Below are 27,678 nucleotides of genomic sequence, written 5' to 3' on the forward strand. Positions count from 1 at the left end.
GTAAAAAATAAAGTATAAAGTAAAATGCAAAGTATTTAACTCAGGATGAGATCGTTTGATGCTATAATGATGAAGTCGTCGTGACCTAAAGGATAAGACGTCCGGTGCATTCGTATCTAACGATGCATTGATATTCGAATCCCGGGCGGGTACCAATTTTTCTAATGGAATACGTACTTAAAAAATTTTCACGATTGACCTCCACGGTTTATCATCGTGTAATAAAAATCAAACCCGCAAACATATAATTTGCGTAATCACTGGTGGTAGGACCTCCTGTGAGTCCGCATGGGTAGGTACCACCACCCTTCCTACTTCTGCCGTGAAACACGCGTTTCGGCTTGAAGGGTGGGGCAGCCGTTGTAACCTTACTGAGACCTTAGAACTTATATCTCAAAGTGGGTGGCGCATTTATGTTGTAGATGTCTATGGACTTTAGTAACCACTTAACACCACGTGGGGTTTGAGCTCGTCCACCCATCTAAAAAAAAGAACTCATTTTCTACATATAATTAGTTAAACACTTCAGTTTTTTTCGATTTATTATAACACGCTAAACTTTAAGAATAAACATTACTTCCTTCTCACGCATTTAGATAAATTATATGCAAGATCAACTCGAGTACATAAATAAAGAAATCGTCAACATGACGACAGATCCAACCGGCGGAAAATTATCACCAGATCTTGTGAAAGACTTGCAAGGTAAAATCAAACTCATAAAATAAATGCTAACATTTATGTATGTATTACAAAATTTCGTATTTATCGAAAAAAAACTATATAGGATTTGCAGGTGATAAATGTATATTTGACAGCCATTTATTAGATATATTCAAAAAAAAAATGAAGAGTAGAAAATGTTTACCAGTGATCCTATCTATTTGTGAAACAAAGTCATCTTGCATTCCCATATCCGGATTCCTGCAACTGCTCAACTTTAGATGAGCTCGGCGAACCTCTTCTGACCATTAAATAAATGCAGCTAAACTTTCCATTTAACTTATTAGTTGGTAATGGTTGCTTGGTAAATCTGCTTCTATCTTAATATTATGTTTTTCGACATATGACAATAAACATTCGTGTACAACGTGTATACAACTTGTACAATACATAGTCCTGTCCATGAATAACATTTTAATTACCAACGGCATAGGTTTAATGCAGCTCTTCCAGACCGTTCAGGATATGCAAGAACAATTGAAGCAAGTTCACGAAACTGCCTTACTTTTGGCATCTGAGAAAGAAGACAAACAACTGCACACGAACGTATGAAATGATTTAATGAAGATACGTTTGAATTTTCTTATCATTTATTTGTATTTGTTAATTTTTAGGCTCTTCTAGAACAAATAGAACTGCTGAAGACAGTAAAACTCGATCGCGAAGACATGATGGAAGCTATGGCTGAAAAAGCAGATCTTCAAATGTTGGCCCGAAAAGTTTCACATAATCAATTTGAACTTGCTTGTGACGATCTCTCGAGGGGCTTAGAACATGCACTCGGTAAACTTAATTTGCAGGTGTGTCATATTTTATTGCTAATACATATTATTATAACACAAAATGTGTAGGTACATATAGGTATATTTATGGTGAGCGTAGAATACAAACAATGTTCTAATTGGGCACAGGAAGCACTATGGCAACAGGCTCTAGATGACATTCAACGTGAAATTGAAACAAAATTGGACAAAATGGAACTGTCCCCGGTTAAAGACTTTTTCAACAACAAACTGAAACAGCTGCAGGAAAATTTGAAACAAATGGCGTCGTTGAGGCGGGAAGCTGAAGCGGCGGGAACGAAACAGAAGCTATTGAGGTGACCAAGCTTTAGCATGTCAGTGAAATACTTTTAACTACATAATTATGCTGTTTGTTACCATTACCATTGCTCTTCTTCAGAGATGTAAATTGTATTTCATGCGATGCGAATGCTGTAATGAAAATGGAGGCTCCATCGACAGTTCCCGTCAGCAAACCCCTACCGGCAAATCTATCTATGAAACCGTATCTTAGTTATGAACTCGGTAAGATTTATTTTTAATACAACAACAAAAAATCTACTTCAGAGTACCGTGTGATGATAATTTTACAAATCCTGCTTCACAGATGCAATAAGAAAATCGCAGGCAAGTAATCTGCCACAACGTAACTTGCACGACTGGGAAAACATAGATAAACACGTGACAAAACAGCCACCAAGACCAAAGTATGCTTACATTCTAAGCTTTGTTCCTTCATTTACACTTCATTTAAAAACAAACGCCGAGTACGCACAAGATAAATAACACATAAACGCGAATGTGTGAGTGTGAATAACTGCGAAACTGAAGGTGCATTTACCACAGTCTTCGTTCGCGTTGAATATCTTTCATCACGAAGTTTATAAATCAAATATGAATAGAGCGATGCCGCGGATGGTATTATGATGTTGGCTAATGCCAAGTCTGATTCTTTACCCCTGTATTGTCTGCCCTTTGCAATTAAGACGTCCGAAAGATTAAGTGGTTAAAGGACAAAAGGCTTAATTTAATAGGTCAAACGTCTTACATAACGACCTCACATAGGTCTGGAAGTTCCTACCTAGAGGTCCTCTTCTAGATTCTGCAATCGTTAATTCCCAGGTCGTCAAGGCCTAAAGGTAATAAGCCTGCTGTACACGTAGCATGCGATGCGACGAATCTATGTAGGTAGAAATCCCTCAGGCAGGTACCAACTTTTCCAAGGAAATATGTACTTTTTACGAACGACTTCCACGATAAATGAATAACATAGTAAAATATACCTAAAACAAACATACCTACTACGTAAGCATGTTGTGAAACTTCACAATATGTTTTTTGGATTGGTGCCATCTTACTGCCTATTCCTACCATAGAACATTGACGATTTTCGTTTGAAAAATAGAGTAGGCTTACCTCAAAGAAATTTTATAGGTATATAGTTATAGTACCTCATACTAAGCAATCACGAGAGCCTGTACACTCATTCTACTTCAAGTCAGAAGGCGGCAAATGGTACTTACGTCGTTATGTGCATTTGTATTCAGGGGTAAAGAATGTTCTCAGAGATTTGAGTGCCTAACAAATTCATCATTTAGGTTTCTCAGGATTGCGGTAATAGTTTATGCAAGATGAGCTGTAAAAATTTAAGGAGACGGAAAACACAATGCTGTTAAGCAATGTGATATGACAGTTAGTTAGTCGCGGTAGTGGTCGCATAGTGACCATCGAAAAAAATTAAAACAATAATTTAAAAAAGAATTATTATTATTTAAGCGCTTACCGCTAAACCAATATATTTTGATCAATCACTATTAGACCAATCAAGATCGCTGTGGTGTGAACCCAGCTTAAGGTCTAAAACGTATTCATAGACAATTTTAGTTTTATTTCGATTTTTATTATTCTCTAAATGAGATACTAGCAAATGGTACACTATCAAAGGTCTGATGTTTTGAATACTTTTTAAGAATACTTTTAAGTAGTTAGTTTTTATCGTCACAAAGGACTAATATAGACTGTGACGCATTATTAATTTAAATTGCAAATTTACCTTTTAATCATGTCTACAACTCGTAAAAATGCGAGAATATGCTTTTCTTTGTTTTTTTTTTATTGCCCTTGCAGACGAGGTCACGGCCCACCTGATGGTGAGTGGTTACCATCGCCCATGGACTTCAGCAATGCCAGGGACAGAGCCAAGCCGCTGCTTACCGCTAAAATGAATGCCTAAAATGAATGAAATGCCTTCATATTTTGTAAAAAATCTAGATCGGAGTCAGATAAGCATCTATGCAACCGCTACTGTGGCGGTTCTCATACGGTGACGACTCCTGCTCAGCGCGTTGCTCGTCTCGGACACTTCATCAAGCAATGGGGACCTGACGTGCTACCATTGTCGTCAGGACTTGCTACCGGCGATGACGGAAAGGTAATGATGATGATAATTCCAACTTTAATATAACAAAAAAAAAACAGTAAAACATTAGTAGCGGTGGTTCTTTGGAAAAATAGAGACATTTTTAATTATTATTTTCCTACCTATGCTGATAGCCTTGCTATAGCTAGCTGTTTCAGCTCAGGGGTTCAAACAGGAGTGTTGCTAACATTGGCCCTAGCAAGAGCAGTGCTTCGCAGAATCTACCACCGGATCGGAAACGCGACCCACTGAGAAGATCCGGCGAGAAACCCAGTGGGCTGTGTCTGTGGGTTAATTTACTCGTCGAGCCCTTCGTCGCAAGCGACGGGTTCGGCGAGGACGGCGACCGTATTTTTTACGGATTCGTTAAATATGCTTTAGGAACTGTCTTGGTGTTTAGTGGGGCTTATAGATAGAATAGGGGTCTAGCAACTAAATACCCAAACTTTCATTGGTAGAGGATGGTTCCGGAGGTCGATTGCTTTTTATACCATCGACATCGAAGTGAGGTCACAGATCACTATTCTTATTGGGGGACCGTAAAAATATTACGCCTTTGTCCTTCCTGATTATAGTGCGATTACGAACATAAAACGATTCAAATTAACAATTGCCACTTTCAGATGTACCGAGTGACTGACGTGGAAAGCGCGAACGTCGGACCAGGTAAATAATTTTACATACTATAAAATGCCGAAAATAGATAAGTATTCGGCCCATTTTGCGCTATTAATTTTCGCAACGGAACTCGATTTTGTCGTTGCTAAATTTCTAAAAAAACGACCTGCCTGCGACACTGCGTCATTACATGCATCATACATTATACATATATAATTACATGTCTATGTATATCGTAGGGGGTGCTGTTGATCAGACGTGTACACCGAAGTCGCCACAAAAAAAATCAGACACTAATAAGACGCAACATAAATCTTCTGCGATTAGTCCCGTGAGTATTGTTACCACAATTACATTTCAGACATTTCATTACAGCATACCTTATCTTATTTTACTTCACAGGAATGCCGATGTCTGGAAGGAAGTAAGTTTTTTTTCTACTCTATTTTTCGAGTGGTAAATATTTTAATAGCATCGTAGTAAATAGATCATTTTACCAATGATTTTTTTTAATTGTGATTATAAATGTATGTTTCAGACCGTCTCGGAAAATAAATAAAAACTATGTGAAATGCGAAAATATATTGTACAGAACAGATTTCAGAAATAAAACATTTTGCTTTAAATTCGACTGTTTTAATGAAATATACTTATTTACCTGCCATACAATCGTAGCAATAAAGAGGATTAAACTAAACTGTCTTCGTATCCATAAAAAAGCATTCGAACAAAGCATCAAAACGATACAGATAAAAATGAAATAAAAGTGAAACTTATTATCCAACATTTAGCAGATTTTTAGCACATTGCATCTTATATTTATTTATTTACACAGGATTATCACACTAAGACATTCTATCTTTAAATCACACGAAACATTTTGATTCAAAATCAAAATTACTAACCAAAGACCGTAGACTGAGCGCTACAATTTTGATCAAAGTAGGTACCTACTAATCCAGCAAACTCATATAAAATACGGACAATGAAACATTTCTCCGAACATCAGCTTTTCTATTATAAGATACTGTTAATTGTAAACACAATTAAATTTCTTATATTTATTTTCGTTTTTCACACAACTTCTAAAAACCTAACTAAATTCTAATGTAACATAGGTACGCGTTTCGATTGGGGTAAAATGACGCAGATAACTAAATCATATATTTACGTGATTAATCAACAATCGTGATTAATTAAGTTTCTGTTGGTGCCTAATAAGTTCAATTTGTGACAAAAGCTGTACTGAACTTTGGCACACACAAATGCACAAACATGTCGTCATTACCAATCACAAACTACCCTAATTTTACTGCCTAATTTCCGGTTTTGCCAATTGCCTAGGCTTGATGTAGGTGATACAGCACTTCGTAAAAATACATGTCAACTCAAACCAACGTCCCCACTTTTTTAATGATCCAAAGATAATATAATAACACAATATTAAAACTTAGTAATGATATTTTGTACATTTGATTGTTTGCGAATGGATCGACTATTCGAGATTCCCCGAAGGCAGTCAGTCTTTTGTAAAATAAAAAAGTTCAGAATGCTCTCAGAAAATCTATGGGAGTTTGGGATGGACTTTTTGACGAAGATTTCAAGCTATTTTTTTCAGTTTGTCCACACTTGTGTTGCATTAGTTCGGTTTAAGGTTGGTTAAAGGGTTTATAAGCCACCATCATTACACATTCACATCCGAAGAAAGGCCAGACTGAAAAATTGAAATAATTCAATCGACACGACCTTCATGTTTCCGCCAGTATGTCCCTCGACGCTGTTCTCAGAATCAATTAGTAATTATGAATATCCAAGGTAAGTAACAAAACCAATCAATACCTACTAGAAAGTTCAAGAAGTTCAAGGCTTTTCCACAAAGTGTGAGGGGGTGTTAATTACGATAAAGTTAACATTCATCGCGTTATTCACATTTAAGGTAATAAATAAACCCAAATTTCGAAATCGTACCACGCGATTGGTTCGAAAACCTTCCGCAGTTCACGTTTGTTCAGTTTTGCGTTATTGTTTTTAAAAACCTATCGAAACACACATGACTGTCTGGTACTTATTTCGGTACAAATCGCTCATCAATACGTACCCAAATGGCAATCTTGAATGTACTTGAACAAAAAACTTTGAATTTCAATTTATGTTTCGACAACCCTAAAACAGGATGGTTGAAAACAACAAGTTTCGAGCTGATTAAAAACTATTTTAAAATTTTCAAATCACTCATATTTATTTTTTTCGATTCACGTAGACACGGCGTCGGTCGCCGATTAAATTAAACTATTACACCGTAAAGTATACAAAGCGTCTTATGAAATTTTATGAAAATCCAATATTGCTTCTATTCTTATCTAACCATAGATTCTCGACAAGTTATGAAAAAAAAATACAAATCTGTAACCCCACTTAACATACATATGTACCGCTATTGTTTTATATAAAAATACGAACTAGACTCTAAATGTATACTAAACTCTGCATACTTAATTACATATTGCTTCTTGATATATATATATATATATCAATATTTATATATGAAGTTGTCGCGGCGCTGTCACAGTGGACATTGTTCAGAACGGGACAATAGTGTATTCTCTTCGTTTGCTCATTCACTTGTTTCAAAGCACTTTTTTTTACGTAGACATTAGAAATCCATCGGTACCCAATGTTATGCGATAAACGGCTAATGGTTATTATATTAATTGGATGTGCTTTAGCAGAAAGGACTCAAACCACGGTAAGTAAAAATAAAAAAAGTTATTCTTACTAAAATGATTTATGTACTAGGAACGAGGCCCGATAAATATTATTAGACCCAATTGAATTAAGAATGACTCTGAACTTAAATTTTCAATAAAGTATTTTTTTTTGATCTTGTGCATTAATATAAATGTTTTTTTACTCGTGTGAAAGTCAACGATCATAATGCTCCGTCTGCACGCTCCGTTTTGCGTGCACGACGCATACCGGTACAAACCAGTTTCCACGGGTACGCGTTAAAATTTGAAGCTAATATCATACATTCGTAATTTTCATAGAGCACTGTTCTCGACACGCGAATTTACTTCTTCATATGAACGGATTCCGGTTTACTGGTCGTCGAATAATTACGGCGCCGCGTCCCGGTCCTTTTGTCCGAAAAAAAATGCAATTTAACTGCAGAGGCAACACAGAGGGCGCAGACGGAGCTTAAGCCCACGCGCATACTGTGCGTCCGGCGCACGCCCAGAAACCACTCTGACCGTAGGTTTTCTGACGGTGACGTCAGTTAAAGATGGAGGAAGTTGCAGGACGGAAGCGCGCAGATACAATATGCGCCTGTAAGGTTTAAGTTCCCGGGTCTGAGCACGTCCACTCGGTGGGGCGCGACGCGACTAGCGGTGTCGTCCGCGGCCACCGTAGTGCCCCTCGCGACTATAGCGGCGCTCCTTGCGAGACTTGTCGCGCCGAGACCGGTCCTTGTCCCGCGAGGACTCGTGACTCCTGCAACGATGAAGCTTCGTAAATTAGTTTTACGATGCCAGCCGAGCTTGCGGCTCCAACGAAACCATTGCCCGTGCCGTTTACGATTTAAACACAAGCAAATTCCCAATTGGGAACATTTGTGGACGGACACACCTTATTGTCTTTCATAAAAATTGAAGCATTTGTCTCGAGCCTGAGTGCGGGTTATTGAAAGACGCCGAACCGCAGACGAGAACAATACTATGCCATGTAATTAACTATTTACGTTTGAAGAAATCTAACACAGGTTTTTTTATTGTCCTTGTAGGCAGACGAGACAGCCCATCTGATGGTGAGTGGTTACCGTCGCCCATGAACTTCAACAATGCCAGGCTGCTGCCCGCTGCTAGCATACGGCCCATCTAATGTCTAATAAATAATTTCATTTAATGTCCTCTCATTTAATCTGAAGTGCGTCACTTACAATTAAATAATATGATTTGGTAATCGAATTAAAACCTCCTCCACGGTTAAGACTCCCGTTTATTATTATTTATTAAGTATATTGAAACCGTAAAATTTGATAATCGAAGGTTACTACTAAGAAGAATAATACTATTACAGATTAATTCACTTACAATAAAATTCGTTACATTTAACTTGTGAACTGTTTCATTATATATTACTACACATTAAGAATTATTATTTAAAAAATAATAACACGATATGAATACATTTTAATTATTATTATTATTTGAAATTGGATGTCAAATTACGACCTTTGAGGAATAAAATCGTATGAACAGCTTAACATTAGCCTAACATTTGATATTCCAAATAGTAAATGAATTTAAAAAATATATGATTTTAGAACCGAAATCGCAAGCCCAAGAACCAAATCTACATAAATTGTATATTAATTATAATTACATTTATATTAAGAATCCGTCTTGCGCGTGCGATGTCGCAAGAATCACAGTCCCAATAACATTGGCGAGTAAACTCCCAATAACATTAGGCAAGTAACTCGCAATAACATTAGTCGAGTAAACTCCCAATAACATTAGGCGAGTAAATTCCCAATAACATTAGGCGAGTAATATGTTGAGTAGGTACCTAGTCTCGCCGGCGGAGCGGCTGTCGCGCGACTTGCGCCGGACGGGGCCGCCGGACCGGGACCGGGGCGACCGCGACCGCGACTTGTCCTGTTTCGGCGACGATTCGCGTTCGCTATTCAAATTGAAATCGTCAAACCTAAAAGCATATTTCAATTTAACAACCTACATTCGAACAGTGTCGCGTAATAATACATTTCATTCATTTTGTTTAACATAAAAAGGGAACAAGTAAATATTCGATAAATCAAGTAATTCCCTAAACTGAGGTTTGTTATAATTAAGGTTAGGTTGGTCTGTGTGTGCATGTTCCCCCCTCTAGACCAAGGAATGGCTAGATCCATTTCGATTACCAACAAGTAAGAACATGTCAGTGAACCTTCGAGGTAAGAGAGAGACAAAACGGGAAATAAATGTTAAATAGACATTAAATGAAAAACGAATAATTAAAAAAGAAACAAAACAAATTATAATAATCACCACATTTACCTAATTCACACGGGGATGTACCACTACTCTGCTTATCTCTGTCGCGGGACAATAATAATAGCTTAGCTTAGTCCTTTCTAAAACCATGTCATGTGCTCAGGCAACCACTTAACGCCAAGTTAAAAATCAAATTCTAGTGTTTCATTTTTTTATTCCTACCTAAGCTGATTGCCTTGAAACGCTATGTCAGCGTAACCCTAATGTCTAGGTGAGCTCTCAGGGCTCGAACCAGGAGGCGTTGCTAACAGTGCCCAGCAAGACCCATGCTTCGCAGAATCTACCACCGGATCGGAAACGCGACACAATGAGAAGATCCGGCGAGAAACTCAGTGGGCTGTGTCTATGAGTTAGTTTACTCGCCGAACCCTTCGTCGAAAGTGACGGGTTCGACGAGAAGTGTTACACACGTCTCTAATTATTATTGTTATATCCAGAAAATGGTGAGGGAACCTAAGTTTTCATAAATAGGTTTCCTTGGAATTCCATGTAAATGTGGGCATATGTTTCAAACAGCACTAATTAAAAAATATTCAAGCTAAAAACGCGAATAAAATAATTACTATTTAGAATTCTCAATGCTGAAACTAACAAGTATAGGCCTGCTTTACTATTCATTTTTTAGGTTTTATAACCAAATATAAGACTTAATTTACAACGAAATCCTACTAATGCCAGCTCGGTTCTAAGAACTATGTAATTTATTTTTATTTATTTACTTATTTATTAAAAAAAAAAAAAAAAAAAAATAATGTAATGCGAAACTCACTTATTTTTTGGAGTCTGGGAGGAGCTGTGACTAGAGCTGGAGCTTGATGAGGAACTTGATGAAGAGGACGAACTTCTGTGTCTGTCAACAATAAATCAATGTTCATTGTAAGATTAATTTAAAAATGCAAATAGTGATGAGAAGCTGTAATTAAATATTTTTACAAAGTAAAAATAATATTCAGTTGTGAAAGTACTGAAACTCCTCTCTCTCATGACTAAAGGTGCTCCGCGGCTTCATTCACAAAGAATGCAATAGATTTCATTTCAAAGGTTAAAGCGTTGCTTGTGTCACTCTGTACAAACAACTAGTTGATTTGTGGTAGGTTTATTTCTGATATGCAGCAATAATGCCTTTGTGTTTGAAGGATGAAGTAATTGCTGTATTATAAAACTGATACTTAGAAGTAATGTCTCAAGGGAGTGGCAACATTAGCATTGGGAATGTCTATGGGCTCCGGTGACCACATAACATCAGGTGAACCGTGAGATTGTCCGCCCATCTAAGCAATAAAAACAAAACGTTGGTACGTATAATCACAAACAAGCGAATGTACTGTCATGTTTATTACAACAGATATGTGCAGTGTTGCCACAGTTGTGTCATTTACCAATATAAAAAGTATTCTGTGTTAATCCAGGATATAAACTTCGTTCATCTATCATTGCGTGATTGAGTAAACAATAATGGAGAGTCAAGATAAGGAACGCACTCACTGTTTATAAAAAACTGTCCGTCGAAAAGTGACCAATTAGTGTGGCGCCACTGTAGCATGTGGTGTAATATGAAAGACAGTTCTAAAAGCTACAACAGATATCTGAATTCGACTTTTCATTCATTCATTCCTCCTATAAGACAGTTCTCGTTACCTCTAAACCTTAGTATAACAACAACAAAATTACGCATTAATATTGAATATTACAAATAACTGGGCGAGTACCTCTTGTTATTTTTTATATCTGGTGAAGCTGCCTTCCCGTTATCTTCTACTTCGGGTACGCTCTCCTTTAGACTTTCACTGACTTTAGATTTATCTGCATCATCTAAAACGTATTTATAGTGCTGTTAAAACTATTGTTTCTTTTACATGAGAAATACACCCTGAAGTACATTCTCATGTTGTATTTGTTATTTTATCTGTTCTACACACACTCATCACTTTTAATTATTATTCTTATAATCCTCTCGCAGGTCTGCTGGAAGAGATTTCTTAAAGAAATAAGCAGTGCCTTTGTACATAATTTTCCTATTACTCTGTACTATGTCTTCTTTTTTGTGTGTACATAAATAAATAAATAAAATAAATACACTCTCGTACTTCAAACCGAAGACGTGTGCTTCGCGATAGAAACCTACTAGTGCGGATTTAAATACTTCTTTAAACCGGTAATTACGCGTACTCATGATATATGCAGGTTTGACTTTTATTGCAAGTTATTCCTTCATCGATTTTCTAACATTCGTTTCGAGATTTTTTCTTGTGGTAGGGCGTTGTGTGAGGCCGCACGGTTGGAGACCACGACGGTGCCAATATCTGTCGCGAAGCATCAATTCGATCCAATTTTAAGGGTATACTTGTATTTATACTACACTATTGAGACTTAAACCTCATGACTGTAAGTGGGTGGCGGCCATCAAGATGTCTATCAGTTCCGGTACTACTTAACACCAGGTAGGCCGTGAGGTCCTTCACTAGACCAGAAATAAAAATTCTTCGAAATTGCATGTGAAAATAGGCACATCATTCTTTATAAATTTGCATAACTTGACACTAGCTCACTGTAAGCCACGACAACATTATCGTTCATTTGTGCATCCGAAAATTAATCTGAAGGGACCAAAGATATAACCTTTTTTAGAAGAAGTTCCCCTTTCTTCATCACTGCCCCACAAATCGTATTTTGATAGGTCTGCCTCATCTCCAGATTCCTCATCATCTTCCTCATCTTGTTCGGCCCCATCTTCAGTTTGATGAGCTTGTGTCTTATTCTGGAACAAAATAGATTAAATAGTCTAATAATTACAGTCATTAATTTACATTTTTACATTGAGAGCCAATAATACACAGATACAAACCTTCTTCTTTTGTTTCTTCTTTCCGTCTCCCTTTTTAGGATTCTTATCTGAACCCTTGACTGTCAATTTAAGTCTATTTAATAAGATAGGTTTCGGTAGCGCGAAACTTTTGAAATTTCCTATAACTGGAGCATTTTCATTTATGTGTTTAGTTTTTTCAGTTTTATCTGGGTTGAGATTTTGGAGATTTAAATTGAGATTTTTAGCAACATTTGGTGGTATTACTACTGGTCCTGGGTCAAAAATATCACTTAGAAAAGGTGTGTTTCCTCTATTTCCGTGTAACTGTTCTAGTTGTCGTTCTATACTTTCTCCTCGATTTGTTTCGCGTTCCCATTCTTCATCATTTATTAAATTAATGGTTTCTACATGCTGAACATCTTCACTTGAAGAATTATGTTCAGTTATATCTACATTTTCAGTTTCTGCAGATGACTTCTGATTTATCTGTTGCAAGTTCTGAAGAGCTAATAAGAGGTTATTTGTGTTAATTCCAGCCAAAAGATCTGATAAATCCAGGGGAGGGACTTTTGCTGTTTGTTCTTGGATTACTTCTAACACAGGCTCTGTAACGGATTCTTGGACAGTGTTGTTTATTTCGCTTTGTGTTGAAATATTAGAGGGGTTTTCATACAGTTTCTGTGTTGATATGAAATATTTATGATTCGGTTGTATGGAAACAGATTCCAGAATTTCTATGGATTTTGATGGACTTTTAGTGTCATTTGATTTAGACATCATGTGTCTATTGACATCACAGACACTATCCTGACTAGCAGTTTGTATTATTTCAACTGATGGTTCTCTGCTCACTGTTATTGGTTGATCGATATTTTTAACAGGCTGAGCTTGTACAATATTTTGAACAGTAGTACTATCATCTATATCTGATTCAGAGACAGCAGGGTCACAGGGTTTCAGAGGCGAAATTAATTCACCCAGCTGTTGGCATTTATTGACTTGGATTTCTTTTAATAAACCAAGTAACATTTCTTGTTTGAAAATACCTGTAATAGATTTGTTAGAAGTGTCAGGTTGAGGTTCTGTATCTGCTACAGAATACAGCATGTTTGATAATGGACTTTGCATTGGGGCTACTACAACTGTATTTTGTGGAGGTGTAGACGTTTTGTGGACATTTAATCCAGTATCAAATGAATCTTTGTACAATTCATCATCATCTTCATCCCACTGAGATTCATATCTTTTTAGTATGCTGTCATAATCAATTTCTTGACTTTCTTCAGGACTAGTTCTAACTTCGTTAGTTTCAAATATGTCCATAATGCTTTTATTTTTATTATTTGATGCAGACTGTACCACAGCAAATATTCGATCCGAATCTTCATGGTTAGTGGGAATTTTCACTTGATTACAGCTTTGTGATGGCTTGTCAAATGATAAGTACTGGTCATCTGGTGCAGTATAATCTAAATCATCTTTAGTAAAATCATCAATCTGGTTCATCACAGCTTTCTTCTGTGTTTGAGAATTGTAACACTGTATTTCTGTAGGATACGAGTTGTTTGTACTACGGTCTACATGTTTAAAGGGGATGGCATTATTCTGAACAGTAATTTTTGGAGGTTTTTTAATTGTGTTCCAATTTGAAAAGCTGGTACTACACTTTTGTAGTGGTAAATTTCTGGATGTGTTATTGTTTCGTCCGAAAGCTGCTCCATTTCCTTTGGCCCAATAACCTTTCCGACGAACATTGTTTTTAAACTCTTGGTAATTTTTCTTTGCAGTGGAACCAACTTTTGTCGGTACATACTCTATGGAACCTCCATCTGTATCAACAAGTTTGCTGTCATGTTCTCTTACATTCATGACACTCAAATTAGATGTATACCTATTTGAAGCCTCTAGTGATGGCTGGTCTGGGTTTACACCAGTACTGTAGCCTTGGAATGTCTGAGACTCAATGTTTGGACTGTAGCTTGTTAGTTTTGCATTGGATAATGCAGAGCGTCTTCGAACTCTTCGTCTTAATTTTCTACCTTCACCATAAACTCTTGACAAAAAATTTTCATCTTCACTATTGTATGACATAGAATCTGAATCAGAATCCTGTATAGACAGTTTTGTCTGAATCTTATTGTTCGAAATACTTTTCGTATTTATTCGTTTCTCTAATTTCTCAGAATCACTGTCAGGATAATTTGAATATTGACTAGCACGTGAGCTAGATCTAGTTCTTTGATGTGTAGAAGGAGAACGACTTCTACCATCTCTTTGAGAGCTCTGGCCCTCTACTGTGCTAACTGAACTTGCCAAAGCACGAGCATCTTTTTCTAAGCCTGGAATGAGCAAGGTTTCAGCACTGACACTTCTTTGGTCCAAAAACTTTGTTTTTGTTTGACTAACATTTTGGAGGCTTTCACCACTATCTGATTCTATTGGAATTTCATCAGGATTGGCTATTTTTGTCACAATTTTGTCTACATTTACATTGTTCAGAAGTTTGTTAGCAGTGCTACTGAGATTTAAAGAACTATTAGTTATTTTTTCATTAACATCTTTCTTTGCGTCTAAGTGTGAGTCAACCAGACATCCTGTGGTAAGTAATCTCTGACGCCATGCAAATATTGTTTTGAAATCAGGAGCTGGTTTGTCATAAAATGATTCAAATCTATCTGTACTGATTTTACAATTGTTGTACACAATAGCAAAAGCCGCAGCCTTCACTCTTTCTTCAATTGTATAACTGACTTGAAAATCATCAGCTGGAGTTGTCCCAGCAAATGTGTAGATCACATTGTCATTATTAGTAGAAGACACTCTGTTCTCCATTACAGGGTTGTAAGGTTTATTACATGTTGATTCAATACTACTTCTCTTGCTTCTCTTAGAACCAGTTTCATAGCCTGATGATGCCGCATGGTCTCTGTCACCTGAGCTTATAAATCTTTTACGAGGTTGATTGATAGTTTTATATGTTGGCAACATATGATCTTGCCTATGATAGTTAGTCTGGGTTTGAAGTTGATTTCTTCTGAATGCTACCTTAGTAAGTGGTGGAAAATCACACACTGAGCTATCACTAAGGCTGCCTTTTGATATTTTTACACTATTAGCATTGTTCGTCTTTGAAGCAGGTACAGGCATTTTATGGTCCATATTTGTTTCCATCTGCAGCATTGTTGAAGGCAACTTTTTGGGTGCTGCTCCTTCAGTGATGCCAACCTGAAGGCAGGAAAAATAATCTCCACTTTAGTAACAATGTGCTTCAACAGGGTATTTGAGAGCAAAATTCTTCTGTTTCAAAGTCCATTATCACCTGAATTGGCAATAAAATAATATTCTCCAAAGCGGTCAAAGCTAGACTATGTTTACAAGATGTTATTACTTCGTTGTATGAATTAATAGTGGCATTACGTTAGTAAAATCAGTAGCTATGAACACACTAATGATGATTAGGTATTATGATTAGCTTTTGCTGTGTTATTCAGTGTTGTTTGTATTAGTGCATTTTTTTTTATCTTCTACATATTTTTAGAGCACATACCTTGTCTTGTTGTTCCGATTTGCGTTTACGTTTCTTTCTTCCAAATTCGTCATATTCATCATCGGAAGAATGCTCACGACGTCTGTACTCTACAACTCCGCGCTCATTATAACCGCCGCCGTAACCGGTACGAGCTTCAACCTAAAATTATATTTATATTAAAAGTATTTACTTCATTGATATTTCTATTCACTATTTTCTTTGTCGAGAACACACTCACTTCACCAAATTTTGGTGCATTGCACACATTACACGTTTGACGCCGAGCCCAATTCACATTGGCACATTTATTGCATTGCCAATCATCAGCGTTGAAAAGGCCGCGAGACTTTTCTGCCGCTGACTTTCCGATCTCCGTTCCAAGCTTTTTTTTAGAAGGCTTTACCCCATCAGGCCTATCTTTATTACATCGGTAACATGATGCCCGACGAGCAAAATTAATATTTCCGCAACTTGGATCACTGCAAATCCAGTCGCCGTCGTTCATTTTGCGAACGATGAATATTCTTTCTTCGTCACAAATGTTTCATTATTTATAATGGAACATATTCATAGTCTACACTTGTAAAGAATCATTTATAACGCGTTATTTCAAACTTGGATACGTAAATAAAAGTCAAAACATTCATTCACGACTTAGAAAGAAAACCAAGCTCACTTTCGCAAGAAAAGCAATCAAGCTTCATGCCAGCCATGACGTGACGCAAGCGCCTCTGAGTCTGCTTTTTAATATGACTTGGATACGAGTCCTTTAAGACGTATCTTAGTAGCAAAATTTTAGTAATTCAACTTATTTTAACGACAAGCACCAAGGATTTTTTTTATTGCTTAGGTGGGTGGACGAGCTCACAGCCCACAGGTCACAACGACTGTAAATTAAATTGGTATTAAAAATTATTGGTATTAGTAATGATTTAGGGAGTTACAAAGTTGTATTCAGTGTACAAAAACATATAAAATCTAAATATCTCAAACTTAATTTCAAAAAATAAATAGTAGATTGTGAACTTAATAAGTTTAAAAAAAAAATTGAGACTTCCGCTTATTATTATTGGTCTTGACTCTTGGTTATGATAAAATAATGAATTTTGATGTGAAGTGAACACGCGTGATCCTCTTTTAGTCGATTGGTTTCAGTTATTATTGCTAGACATAGATTATACATGATTGCTAGATTTAAAAAAGAATTTTCAGATTTACAGCTTGGTACATTACTATTCCAGTTCGAGCCTCGCGCGCAAATTCTTCTGTCAAAGTTGTAATAAGTTGTTTATGTGAGGTTACATGGTCGCAAAATTTACATTTACATTTTTTCCTGAAATAATAATGAAGACAAGTTCTAAAGGTCAAACTTAAATATAACTACTCCGGTGTCACTAGCCTTCTAGTTTTCGTTGTGTCTGTCAAAAAGTACGCGAATATTTCATAGCTGTGGATTTATGCATAATGTTATCACACGATGTATGAAGATGATAACATCACTTGTACCCCAAAGCGTTTTGTGCTCACTGAAGTTACGAATTCATCGAGTTATGTATCGCCGACAGCAAATCTCAAATTACTAACAAATGTCGCGTTACAATATCCTACACCGCCGCCCAGTGCTGTGCAACGCAAAGAGAAATCACTTCAAATATTGTGTGACAGGTAAGCCTTTTTCACATAGAAAATAAATCCTAAATAGTACTATATTAATGAAAATTTAAAATATGTATTTTTTGTTTTAAGATTCTTACAGCTCTATCCACTCAAAGGTAATGGAACGGTGGAAATTCAGTTGGACAGTACTGCAGCCAGGTTAGGTGTCGAAAAGCGACGTATATACGACATCATTAACATCTTAGAAGCCATGCAATGTGCTGTTCATAAAAGGAAGAATACATATTTGTGGCATGGGGGATCAAGATTAAATTCCTTCTTGAAAATGTTAAAAAAACAAGGGGAGAGCATGAGACTGTCGGAGGCCCTCAGAGGTAAAGCACCAAAGCCTCCAGCGCCTAGACATAAAACATTAGGGGTCCTGGCTCAAAGATTCCTAATGTTGTTCTTAGTAGAACCTCTAGTAAGTATTCTATTCAGTGAATTCTAATTGTTTTTTTGCTGCACGGATGTAGACAGTTAAAAAAGAAAAAGCTTACAACTAATGATACCACATCTACTTGTTATATATTGACTTATTATAATATAAATACTAAATACTGTGTATATTAATATAATACATTATGTGTGGTCTTACAATATACCCTATATCACCAGTAAAATTCACTATACAAACATATGAGTTTAGTTCAGTAATGTGAATGGTGGGCAATCAGAAATATTGGCAAAAATGGGGAGGCTTATGCCCAGTAGTGGGTATCAGGGCTGAAGATGATGATGATGATATTAGTGATGGTACTTATTCTGTTCCTTTTCATCAAAAGGACTATATAATATATATCCTATATAGTATATAAAATATATACACATTATTGGACAAATGTTACTCAACATGTGTGCTTAATTAAGCTTTTAATTCCATTTACTGAATATATTATTGAATAGTAATAACTTTTATTTTAATTTCAGAATACATTAATCAATTTAGAAATGGCTGTGAGGGTACTTATTGACACATCTAACAAGAACAAGACAAATCTCTCCCTGGAACAACAGGATCGGCAACATAAATCTAAAGTGAGGAGATTGTATGATATTGCCAATGTATTGATATCCATTGGTCTTATAGAAAAAGTATCCGGAAATTTAATATTAAAGAAACCTGTATTTAAATATGTGGGGCCTTGCAAAATGAAAAAATGTGAAAAAACAATGTTAACAACCCCATCCCCTATTACCCCTGTAACTGTATTGGAAAGCCAGTCTAAGACACCGACATTGCAAGTATTTGCAGGAAAATCTAAACGGAAATTAGAGTTCACTACTCCAAGTTCGACCAAAGAAATGAAACTTGGTATCACAACCCCACCTCACACTCCGTCACACAAATGGGATGAAATCCTGCTCGTAGCTGACATGGAACTGACTAGAATTAACAATGGAGCTGTTTTGTGATTATTAATTTACTGAAAACCAAGATTTTTCTAAATGTGTTAAGAGAAGGTTGCCAATTTTTAAAATTTAAGAAAGTGTCCCCTGTGCCTTATATTTGAATGCTGTTGTGCTATACATATTGTCTTCCAAGGGGATAATTATATATTATGAAAAGAATAAGAATTTAACATGTTCCTATATTGAAATTTTATTCACTTGTTTTATGAAATAGGTATATCTTGTCACAGACAAAATGGTGCAATAGTCGTTGCATATGTAGAAAGTAAAACTGTAATTATGTATTATGCTTGTGTATAAAATTGACCAATATAATAGAATGATGGCATAATTTATGTAAATTTATATGTTTATTTAAATTTACGATCAACACTATGGATATAGTAATGATCACAAGATTATTATACAACTACAGAAATATATTTTTAATGACATAAAAATGTAAAATCAAATTGGAATTATAGCTATTGCATTACTATACTATCACAAAAGATTAAAGAATGAGAGATATTAAATTATAATTATTTTTTTTAATTAAGGGTTTATTTAAATTATTGCCTATGACGAAATGATCAGGAAAGAAATCATAAAACTTAACTGAAATATATTTATATAGATACATAAATTTAAAACAAGTTAGTATATTTATGTGAGAGTTTAGACTGTCGATTTTAAATGCTGTACTATTTATCAAATACTTTAACTACTTTCTATCTGCCCCTGGGACTGATTGAAAATATACTAACCCTTTGGGACAAAAAAAATATTTTTATTTTTAACATAAATGGTTTTAACATATTAGTTATAAAATAAATTAGTGTCAAATGACACTTTCATTTATTGTGAAGTTGCTTATTTTGACTTTTTTTAGCCAGACTTCTATTAAATAAAAAAATTATATAGAAATGCTGTTTTCTTTACTTTGAATAAATGAAGAGACAGTTCAGCGGACGTCTGCTCAATCGTGCTAATATCCAAAACAACGGGTTTTAAATAAAAGGGGATGTTAGAACGTTTATTTATTTAAATCTTTAAGATAAAGTACAATAAATTCCTCTAATATATGAATAAAAATGTTATTTATATTTGGTTTTCATTTATTAATTCTACAAAATCATTTTCTATAGGCTGGTACGTTCTGTATGATTGCTAATAGGCTGTCAGCATTGTCTAATAACTTCGCCAGACTAGGACAGTCGAAACCAACCAGTACTGCATAGCGCATAGATAATACACTTATGCTTAGCGTCATATAGCTGTAATAAGCAACACTGCTGGGTTAAGCTGACAACCCTTATTTTTACACGTAAATAAATATCATTTATTATTTAATAAATATTATTTATTTATACTGTTAATCTTCAACTTTATAATGTTAACAATGTAAGCCTCTGTATATCATGTAGACTAATGTTTTATTTATCTTTGATGCAGAAACACTATTTAGTAATTTAGTTTTATTTTTTACAATACACAGGCAATATGTAGTAAATGTGCTTATGTATAATATGGCAATTTTTCGATGATAATTAATATGTTGATTACTTGAATGAATTAAAAGTTTAAAATAAATTCGAAAACACCTTTTTAATAATTAATTAACAAACAAAAAAGGTATTAATAAATATTTTATACAATATACACTCTTTATTTTATTTATTACATGGGTAAACGAGCTTACGGCCCTTCTGGTGTATAGAGAAGCCTATAGAAGTCACAAAGTGAACACCGTCACCCACCTTGCAACACGAGGTCGATATCCCACCCTTAAAACCGGAACTAAGGACTGATTCGGGGCAGAAATAGGCAGTATGGTGGCACTTACTTGTGCGTGGCTTAGAAATGCGCCCTAGCACCGGTAATACACCCTACCATCAGTACCTAAATACCGTTAAATTTAATCATGTTTAATTATTAAGCTCAGTTATACGGTGGTGAGGAGAGAACCGGCCAGGCGGCGGAAGGAATAAAGGAAGATAGCTCTGTCACACTTGCTCAATCATCGGAAACTGCTCCGGGTCTTCAAGATTAGGTAGTGCCTCTGCATCGAAGAAGCTTGCATGAAGGGCGACTACGGTTACCGTTGCACCTATTGGCAAAGTAGTTTAATGTTAATAGAAAAATTTAATTTAAAATGAATGAAATCGACATATAAAAACGGATGTTTACATACCTAAAACCCAGAATAAAACGGCTCCAGCTCCAGCAAGCCAACAGAGTGCCATGGATCCGGCAGCAGCTATAACATACTGCTGTGTTTTCGTTAACTCCCAACCACCAATCTAGGAAGTCGTAAGAAAAAGAAAGACTAGAAACTGGAAAATATATTTCGTTCCATAAACTGAGAAACAATAAATATCAGGAGTATAGTTAAGAAAGAGATCCACTGATAAGTTTTTAAAAACCATTCTTCTTACCTTTGGCTGAAAAAAATTAAACTCTTTCAATTGAAAATTTTTAAGATACAGCAGAGCTGAAATTTATTCTCACCATTATTACAACTTCGTGTTTTTTTTAAATATATTTTTGAATAGACTGTACATTCAACTTCAACTACGTACCCCCATTAAGTATAAAAAACTAAACTAAACTTTTAAATAAAATATTATTATAAATTTTTCACAACTTATTATAAGACAGTTTTACTGTAGACCCTTTGTGATAAAAACAGTTTTAAACAACAATTTTTACCTTCCAAGTATTCGGCCCTGAAGTTAATTTTCTATATCCAAAGAAACTGGCCACCATAGTGATCAGCAACAGTGGTGATGTTATGCTGAAAATATATTAAAATATAAACTATGTTATATTTCTCAATTTTCATGACAGTAATCATTTCTATCCGATAATTTGGAGGCGAAGTAAATCGTTCTTTAGAAATAAGGTGACACTCTACAAAACATGCATACGCCCGGTCATGACCTATGCAAGTGTAGTGTTCACTCACGCGGCCCTCACAAACTTAAAAGCCCTTCAAATAATACAATCCCATTTTTGCAGGATTGCCGCCGAAGCCCGAAATTCGAAACGTGAACCTCCATGACGATATGGACCTAGAGTCCATCAGTAAGCATCTACAGTCGGCATCAGTGCGCCATTTCGAGAAAGTGGCACGAAACGAGAACCCTCTCATTGTAGCCGCCGGAAACTACATTCCCGATCCTGGGGACCGAATGGTAAACAGTCGACGTCGCCCAAAACACGTCATTTCGGATCCTCCCGATCCACTAACAGAGCTTTTAGGTACCCCAAGCACCGGTCATCATTCTCGTCGAATCCGTCGCTTACAACGAAGGCCTCGGCTTCGTTGTAACATTTTGAAGTCGTCGTGGCCTGAAGGATAAGACGTCCGGTGCATTCGTATCTTGCGATGCACCGGTGTTCGAATCCCGCAGACAGGTATCAATTTTTTTAATGAAATACGTACTTAACAAATGTTCACGATTAACTTCAATGATGAAGGAATAACATCGTGTAGTAAAAATTAAACGCGCAAAATTATAATTTGCGTAATTACTGGTGGTAGGACCTCTTGTGGGTCCGCACCACCCCGACTATTTCTGCCGTGCAATAATGCGTATCGGTTTGAAGGGTGGGGCAGCCGTTGTAACTATACTGAAACCTTAGAACTTATATCTCAAGGTGGATGGCGCATTTACGTTGTGGGTATATGAGTTCCAGTAACCACTTAACACCGGGTGGGCTGTGAGCTCATCCACCCATCTAACCAATATAAAAAAAACAGTCCACTGAGTTTCTCGCCAAATCTTCTCAGTGGGTCGCATTTCCGATCCGGTGGTCGATTCTGCAAAGCACTGCTCTTGCTAGGGTTAGTGTTAGCAACGTCAGGTTTGAGACCCATGAGCTTACCTACTAGTTAAGGTTACGTTGAAATGGTCTCTAAGGCAGCTTAGGTAGAGCAAAAAAAAGGTAATCATTTATACTGAGACCCAAAAATGTCTTGAATTATAATAAAAAGATCTTTAGAAGAATACTAGAACTACTTACAGGCAATAGGCAAATAGTCCCAGAAATACAATTAGGTAATTAGCTTGAAAATATTCTATGTTACGATAGAATCTTCGAGACAATCTTGGTATAGATACTGGTACCTGAAAAATGTATTTCATAAATGGTTTGAACTATATATAATATATTTATGGGAGACCACATACTTTGTCTGGATCTGTGAATGAATTTGTATATCTTGGTTCTCTGATAACAAATAATAATGACATAACAGCAGAAATAGTTAAAAGAATATTGTCGGCGAATAGATACTTCGGCCTGCTTTAATATTTGTTCCAAAATTCTGTCACGAAATATCAAAATTCTTCTGTATAAAAGCCTACTGAGACCCATTCTTATTTATGGCTCAGAGACATGGGTACTCAGCAAAAAGGATGAGAACCGTTTACTTGCGTTCGAGCGTAAAATCCTCTAAGACGTATATTCGGTGCTATAACCACGAGTTATATGATATTTACAAGGATCCTAATATCATAAAAACTATAAAAATCGGACGCCTACGATGGGCAGGACATGTAGTTCGGAATGGAGGAGACCAGAATGCCAAGACAACTACTATATTGCAAACCGCCGCAGAAGTGGTGGCAGGCCCAAACTCTGATGGTTAGATGGCGTAGAGCACGACCTTAAAGTTGTCGGTGTCAGGAACTGGAAGGAGAAAGCCTTGAACAGAGCAGTCTGGAGAGACATACTGCACCAGGCTATAGCCCACCCTGGGCTTTAAGGCCTAAGATGCTGATGATATATTTTCCAACCCAAGAACAGTAACGCAGTATTCTGTGTTCAAGTGCATGGCATTCAGGTTGTGATGTCTCTGCTCTCCAGTAACTTCAAACCAGGGCAGTGAGAGTGACCACTTATATTTGTCAACATAAAAGGGATGGCTGCTTTAAGCTATGAAATATTAGTAGTCATTGTGATACTATTCACATAGTATGACAAGTACCATGTGAAAATTGTAATATACATACAAGAATATTTTACACAGCTTAGCGACCATACTATGACTAGGTTCAATATTATGATGCATCTGCGTATTGGCTTTATTTAATACATATTTATTGTTACCACTTTGAGGTCCCTATCACACTTCTGAGGAGTTTAACCTTAGCAGATTTAAAATTTCCACAATATGATTACGGTATTCAAATGTCTACAGTTATATGTGCTATAATATGTAGCTCTGGAAATTTTGAGGGTTGCAGCTAGATGTTCTTTGAAGTTGGCCACACAGTAGACTGGGTGAAGTCTGTTTCCAGCAATGATTGTCTACTATATTTTTTATTATTATGAAAAAGTTGTTGCAAAAGTAACCATAATTAATAATTGAATTCATAAAAGTTGAGATAACCTTAAAGTTGTCAGTGGCAACAAATTGTGTCCATGGCCTGCGTGAAGATAAAACTCCCATCAACAATGCAGGAGCCGCACCACTACGTACATGCTGCAACAACCTACAATTACAATTTTACCTTTGTCACTGAGATTATTTTTGAGATACATTTCTGTAAGTAAGTGCATTTATAAAGGAACCTATTCTTCTTTTCACTAGAGAAATATCATGAAAAGATGCATAACTTTTAATTTAATTAAATAACATAGTTGTCTTTTTGAATGACAAGCATGTTTGAATGATATGTAAAGACGTTTGTCTCATTAATATATGACATACATTAACAGATTCAGTAGTTTGTAAGTAAATATATACAAAAACATATAATTTAGCATTTGCCCCTCATATACAGCAAATGAGTCATTAACCAACTAAGTCGTCACTGCCTAGTGGACAAGTCTCAGCCATTCATATTAAGAGATGCAATTATGCCAATGGTCAAATCCCACAACAGGTACCAATTTTTCTCATAGAATGTTCACAGGTGACTTTCACAATTAAGGAATCATCTATTAATACTGTAACTTAAATATAACTATTAATTATTGGATGTAGTGTTTTTGATTTGCATGGCTAAGAACCATCACCCATTCTATTTTTGCTGTAAAGCAGTAAGGCATTCCAGTTTGAGTGTGGGACAGCTGTTACACTATACAGATTAGACCTCATGTCTCATAATGCACCACTTAACTGCAGGTGAGTCTGTATATGCAATATATAAGAAAGCCTAAAAACATTCTCACACTTTGGAAAGTGATATATGTCCAATGATGTTGTAAGATAATAAAAAAATCAAATTCAACATTTATATTTTATTTCCCACTAATAAAAAAGCAATTGCTTAGTGTAAACATCAATTTCAGGTTCTCTGAACAATAAAATGCTACAAATGTTTACTCAACAATTTTGGTAAATGTAAGCACAATTCAAACATAAAACATAGAATATCTTAAAATGAAATGTAACTACAATTTATCATATTATCTACTATTGATACTTAAGCATGATAAAAGCCTACATAAAAAATATGAGTCCCATTATACTTTAATATTGGGTAATTTCTTAATGACTTATCATTGGGATCAGAATGTCAACACAAGGTACAATGAGACTTGTGGTCCAAGTTTAAATGAGATTGAATAAGGACTGGTGTATTCTCACTATTGCCTATGAAGGCTCGCAATATGCACTAAGGGTCATATTAGAATAGTTTCTATAACAAGCAGTGAACTGATATTGATGGTGGTATTGAAATAAAGGGTATCTCGGAACCATTTGAACCATCGAAACCAAAAACATCTAATAGATTAGATGTCTGCTGACATGTTAATAATAGTATTCTAAAAAATATAATTTAATAGCATGTTTTGCTGTAATACCCACTGTTTCAACTAAAAGCCATAAATTTGTAAGAGCATAAAACACTCTAAAATGAAAATATGACGATTTCACACCACGTAACATTTCATTACTGATAAAACTTACAATTCTGCATCATTCACATACTTTTGGAAACCTTTCTTTTCTGTTGTTGCGTTTATTTCACCTGACAGATCAATCTTTACATTTTCAGACATTTTAGGGATTTTCTAATTTTGTGTACAGTATATAAGTATTATTTAGTAGGTACACTATTTATTATTTTATTTTGGTTGTATGTGTTGTTTAATATTTTTTTTGCAAAATATAAACTTGGCATTCGATTTTTTTTATCTACACATACAAGTAAGCGAGATGTGCCCATTCAGCCAAACTGTTTTTATTGGAGAGAAAGTAGTCTTTTCGTGCAAAAAGTAATAAAAAGTGCTCTCTTAAGTAAAATAAAAACGTAGAAATCATTGAAGCTGCACATTCTTATTAGCCCGAGGAGTTTTTGATATTACGTATTTTTTTTAATTGATTTCCTTGTGATCCTCTAAAAAAACTATTTAATTCTCTAGATAAAAATAATACAAGGAAGAAATATCCAGGCAACTTTATTTTGATATGAAATAGCATAAACCACGTAGTAAAAAATCCAGATATCCCTGCTTGAGAAAGATAAAAAAATCAAGCTTAAAGACTATTTTATTTAGGTGTTTTCACAATTATGCGGAAAATCGGTTGTCATTAAAACTACCCTTATGTTAACAGTCATCTCACATCAGTTTTTCATGCTTTGAATGAGAATCTTGCTGCAGGATACTCCCTAAATCCTGCTAAGATCGCAACGTTCGCAACGTATGCAGGAAAAGGCTTTAAATCACATCTTTAGAACATGTTCTCCGTAGGATTTAGGTGTGGTGATTGCACAGGTCAGTCAAGGATCGTCGTGCCTCTGCAGCTAGTTGGATATCACTAGCACTGCATGTGGTATTGTCCCATAAATTCTTGGCTCAATTATAGTCAATGGATATATACTATTAGTATCAGGTTACGGTATTTTCAGCAGCAGCATTTTATTAATACGAATTCTCTTCCAAGACATAATATTCCCGCGGTGGTATGGATAGAATTCCCGAGTAATGTAAATGACCACCATTTTACTGAGATTATATTATATTTCATTGCACATCATCTCATCTCATTTCTTTTAACGTCATCCCAGTTGATTAATTTCTCAAATTAATCATCTTCATTTCACTCCATATTATCATTTTTCATAAAAATATCCCATATCATATCATCTCATCTCATTTCAATTCATTCCATTTCATTCCATGCCGAATCATATTATCATATTTCATAAAAAAAAAATATAAAAAATTAAGCTGTATGGTGTAATAATACCTTTGCCTTTCTATTTGGAAAAATAAAACTACTACTATTGACCATAGATACACAGCTGCCAGATGGGGGGATTCCCTGTAAAATTCGGGGAGCTTTTCGACCTCGAGGGGGAGATTCGAGGGGAATGATTTTTTGGGGAGACATTCGGGGGGAAGTTGGGAGAAATTTCGGAGGTTTTTTGAGTACCAATAATTCATCCACAAACACAATTCCCATTAATATTAGAATAATTATAGTCTACTATACTATTCACGAGTCCATATTATAAAGGACAAATTATGCAACCGAACGCCAATAGAAACTGCCGAAGCGGTTCTCAGGATTTGATTTTCACTGCCAAGTAGATGCTATTTTGTTCCCACATCGGACATGTTAAATATCTTTATCTTCGAAAACGCGTATGCTTTAAATAATAATAATGAAAGTGAATATAATTGTAATAATTGCTTAGAGATGGTTGAAGTTATGGGAGAGCTTGATTAAAAAA

At 35.6% G+C, this 27,678-nt stretch overlaps 4 protein-coding genes across 7 annotated transcripts in view; 2 read left to right on the forward strand and 2 right to left on the reverse strand.

Moving 5' to 3' along the window:
- LOC101740673 (uncharacterized) overlaps positions 1 to 5,168 on the forward strand; it is a 19,961-nt gene extending 14,793 nt beyond the window's left edge. For both annotated transcript variants that reach the window (XM_004924580.4, XM_038016086.2), the window contains exons 12-22: positions 597 to 705; positions 1,157 to 1,269; positions 1,338 to 1,523; positions 1,635 to 1,822; positions 1,906 to 2,030; positions 2,113 to 2,212; positions 3,777 to 3,936; positions 4,548 to 4,590; positions 4,782 to 4,873; positions 4,945 to 4,966; positions 5,081 to 5,168. In XM_004924580.4, the coding sequence (XP_004924637.2) occupies positions 597 to 705; positions 1,157 to 1,269; positions 1,338 to 1,523; positions 1,635 to 1,822; positions 1,906 to 2,030; positions 2,113 to 2,212; positions 3,777 to 3,936; positions 4,548 to 4,590; positions 4,782 to 4,873; positions 4,945 to 4,966; positions 5,081 to 5,097 (1,155 nt within the window). In that variant the 3' untranslated portion in view covers positions 5,098 to 5,168. The remainder of the gene's footprint in view (positions 1 to 596; positions 706 to 1,156; positions 1,270 to 1,337; positions 1,524 to 1,634; positions 1,823 to 1,905; positions 2,031 to 2,112; positions 2,213 to 3,776; positions 3,937 to 4,547; positions 4,591 to 4,781; positions 4,874 to 4,944; positions 4,967 to 5,080) is intronic.
- On the reverse strand, positions 5,157 to 16,813 carry LOC101736838 (uncharacterized protein DDB_G0284459). Of its 2 annotated transcripts, none has more exons than XM_038016085.2 (8): positions 16,170 to 16,813; positions 15,950 to 16,090; positions 12,442 to 15,627; positions 12,216 to 12,354; positions 11,306 to 11,408; positions 10,366 to 10,446; positions 9,112 to 9,225; positions 5,157 to 8,034 (listed from the first exon to the last, which is right to left on the reverse strand). In XM_038016085.2, exons 1-8 carry the CDS (start codon positions 16,434 to 16,436, stop codon positions 7,926 to 7,928), a joined length of 4,140 nt encoding a protein of 1,379 aa, XP_037872013.1. In that variant the 5' UTR covers positions 16,437 to 16,813; the 3' UTR covers positions 5,157 to 7,925. The 2 variants fall into 2 exon arrangements, with proteins under 2 accessions (XP_037872013.1, XP_012544523.2); XM_012689069.4 differs by having other exon boundaries at positions 9,112 to 9,249.
- Positions 16,814 to 17,029: 216 nt separating this feature from the next.
- Positions 17,030 to 19,906, forward strand: LOC101740537 (transcription factor E2F7). The gene is made up of 3 exons (XM_004924579.5): positions 17,030 to 17,596; positions 17,678 to 18,011; positions 18,518 to 19,906. The coding sequence occupies exons 1-3, from the start codon at positions 17,409 to 17,411 to the stop codon at positions 19,001 to 19,003; spliced, it is 1,008 nt and encodes a 335-aa protein (XP_004924636.1). The 5' UTR covers positions 17,030 to 17,408; the 3' UTR covers positions 19,004 to 19,906.
- Positions 19,907 to 20,006: 100 nt separating this feature from the next.
- Positions 20,007 to 26,185, reverse strand: LOC101739726 (prenylated Rab acceptor protein 1). Of its 2 annotated transcripts, none has more exons than XM_004924572.4 (6): positions 25,908 to 26,185; positions 24,381 to 24,483; positions 23,009 to 23,112; positions 21,692 to 21,776; positions 21,174 to 21,282; positions 20,007 to 21,089 (listed from the first exon to the last, which is right to left on the reverse strand). In XM_004924572.4, exons 1-6 carry the CDS (start codon positions 25,997 to 25,999, stop codon positions 20,986 to 20,988), a joined length of 597 nt encoding a protein of 198 aa, XP_004924629.1. In that variant the 5' UTR covers positions 26,000 to 26,185; the 3' UTR covers positions 20,007 to 20,985. The 2 variants fall into 2 exon arrangements, with proteins under 2 accessions (XP_004924629.1, XP_004924630.1); XM_004924573.5 differs by having other exon boundaries at positions 25,929 to 26,163.
- Between the last annotated feature and the right edge of the window lie 1,493 nt (positions 26,186 to 27,678).

Source organism: Bombyx mori, chromosome 15 (genome assembly GCF_030269925.1).
Source record: "Bombyx mori chromosome 15, ASM3026992v2".
Classification (NCBI taxonomy): domain Eukaryota; kingdom Metazoa; phylum Arthropoda; class Insecta; order Lepidoptera; family Bombycidae; genus Bombyx; species Bombyx mori.

Coding starts and splice junctions, on each gene's coding strand:
- LOC101736838 (XM_012689069.4), bottom strand. CDS start 16,436: ATGAACGACGGCGACTGGATTTGCAGTGATCCAAGTTGCGGAAATATT. Junction 16,091..16,169: donor ATGCACCAAAATTTGGTGAA/GTGAGTGTGTTC, acceptor ATATAATTTTAG/GTTGAAGCTCGTACCGGTTA. Junction 8,035..9,111: donor CGCTCCGCCGGCGAGACTAG/GTACCTACTCAA, acceptor TCATCGTTGCAG/GAGTCACGAGTCCTCGCGGG.
- LOC101740537 (XM_004924579.5), top strand. CDS start 17,409: ATGTATGAAGATGATAACATCACTTGTACCCCAAAGCGTTTTGTGCTC. Junction 17,597..17,677: donor CTTCAAATATTGTGTGACAG/GTAAGCCTTTTT, acceptor TTTTGTTTTAAG/ATTCTTACAGCTCTATCCAC. Junction 18,012..18,517: donor TGTTCTTAGTAGAACCTCTA/GTAAGTATTCTA, acceptor TTTTAATTTCAG/AATACATTAATCAATTTAGA.
- LOC101739726 (XM_004924572.4), bottom strand. CDS start 25,999: ATGTCTGAAAATGTAAAGATTGATCTGTCAGGTGAAATAAACGCAACA. Junction 21,283..21,691: donor CAGGGCCGAATACTTGGAAG/GTAAAAATTGTT, acceptor ACGACTTCCTAG/ATTGGTGGTTGGGAGTTAAC. Junction 21,090..21,173: donor CGTTTTATTCTGGGTTTTAG/GTATGTAAACAT, acceptor CTTTGCCAATAG/GTGCAACGGTAACCGTAGTC.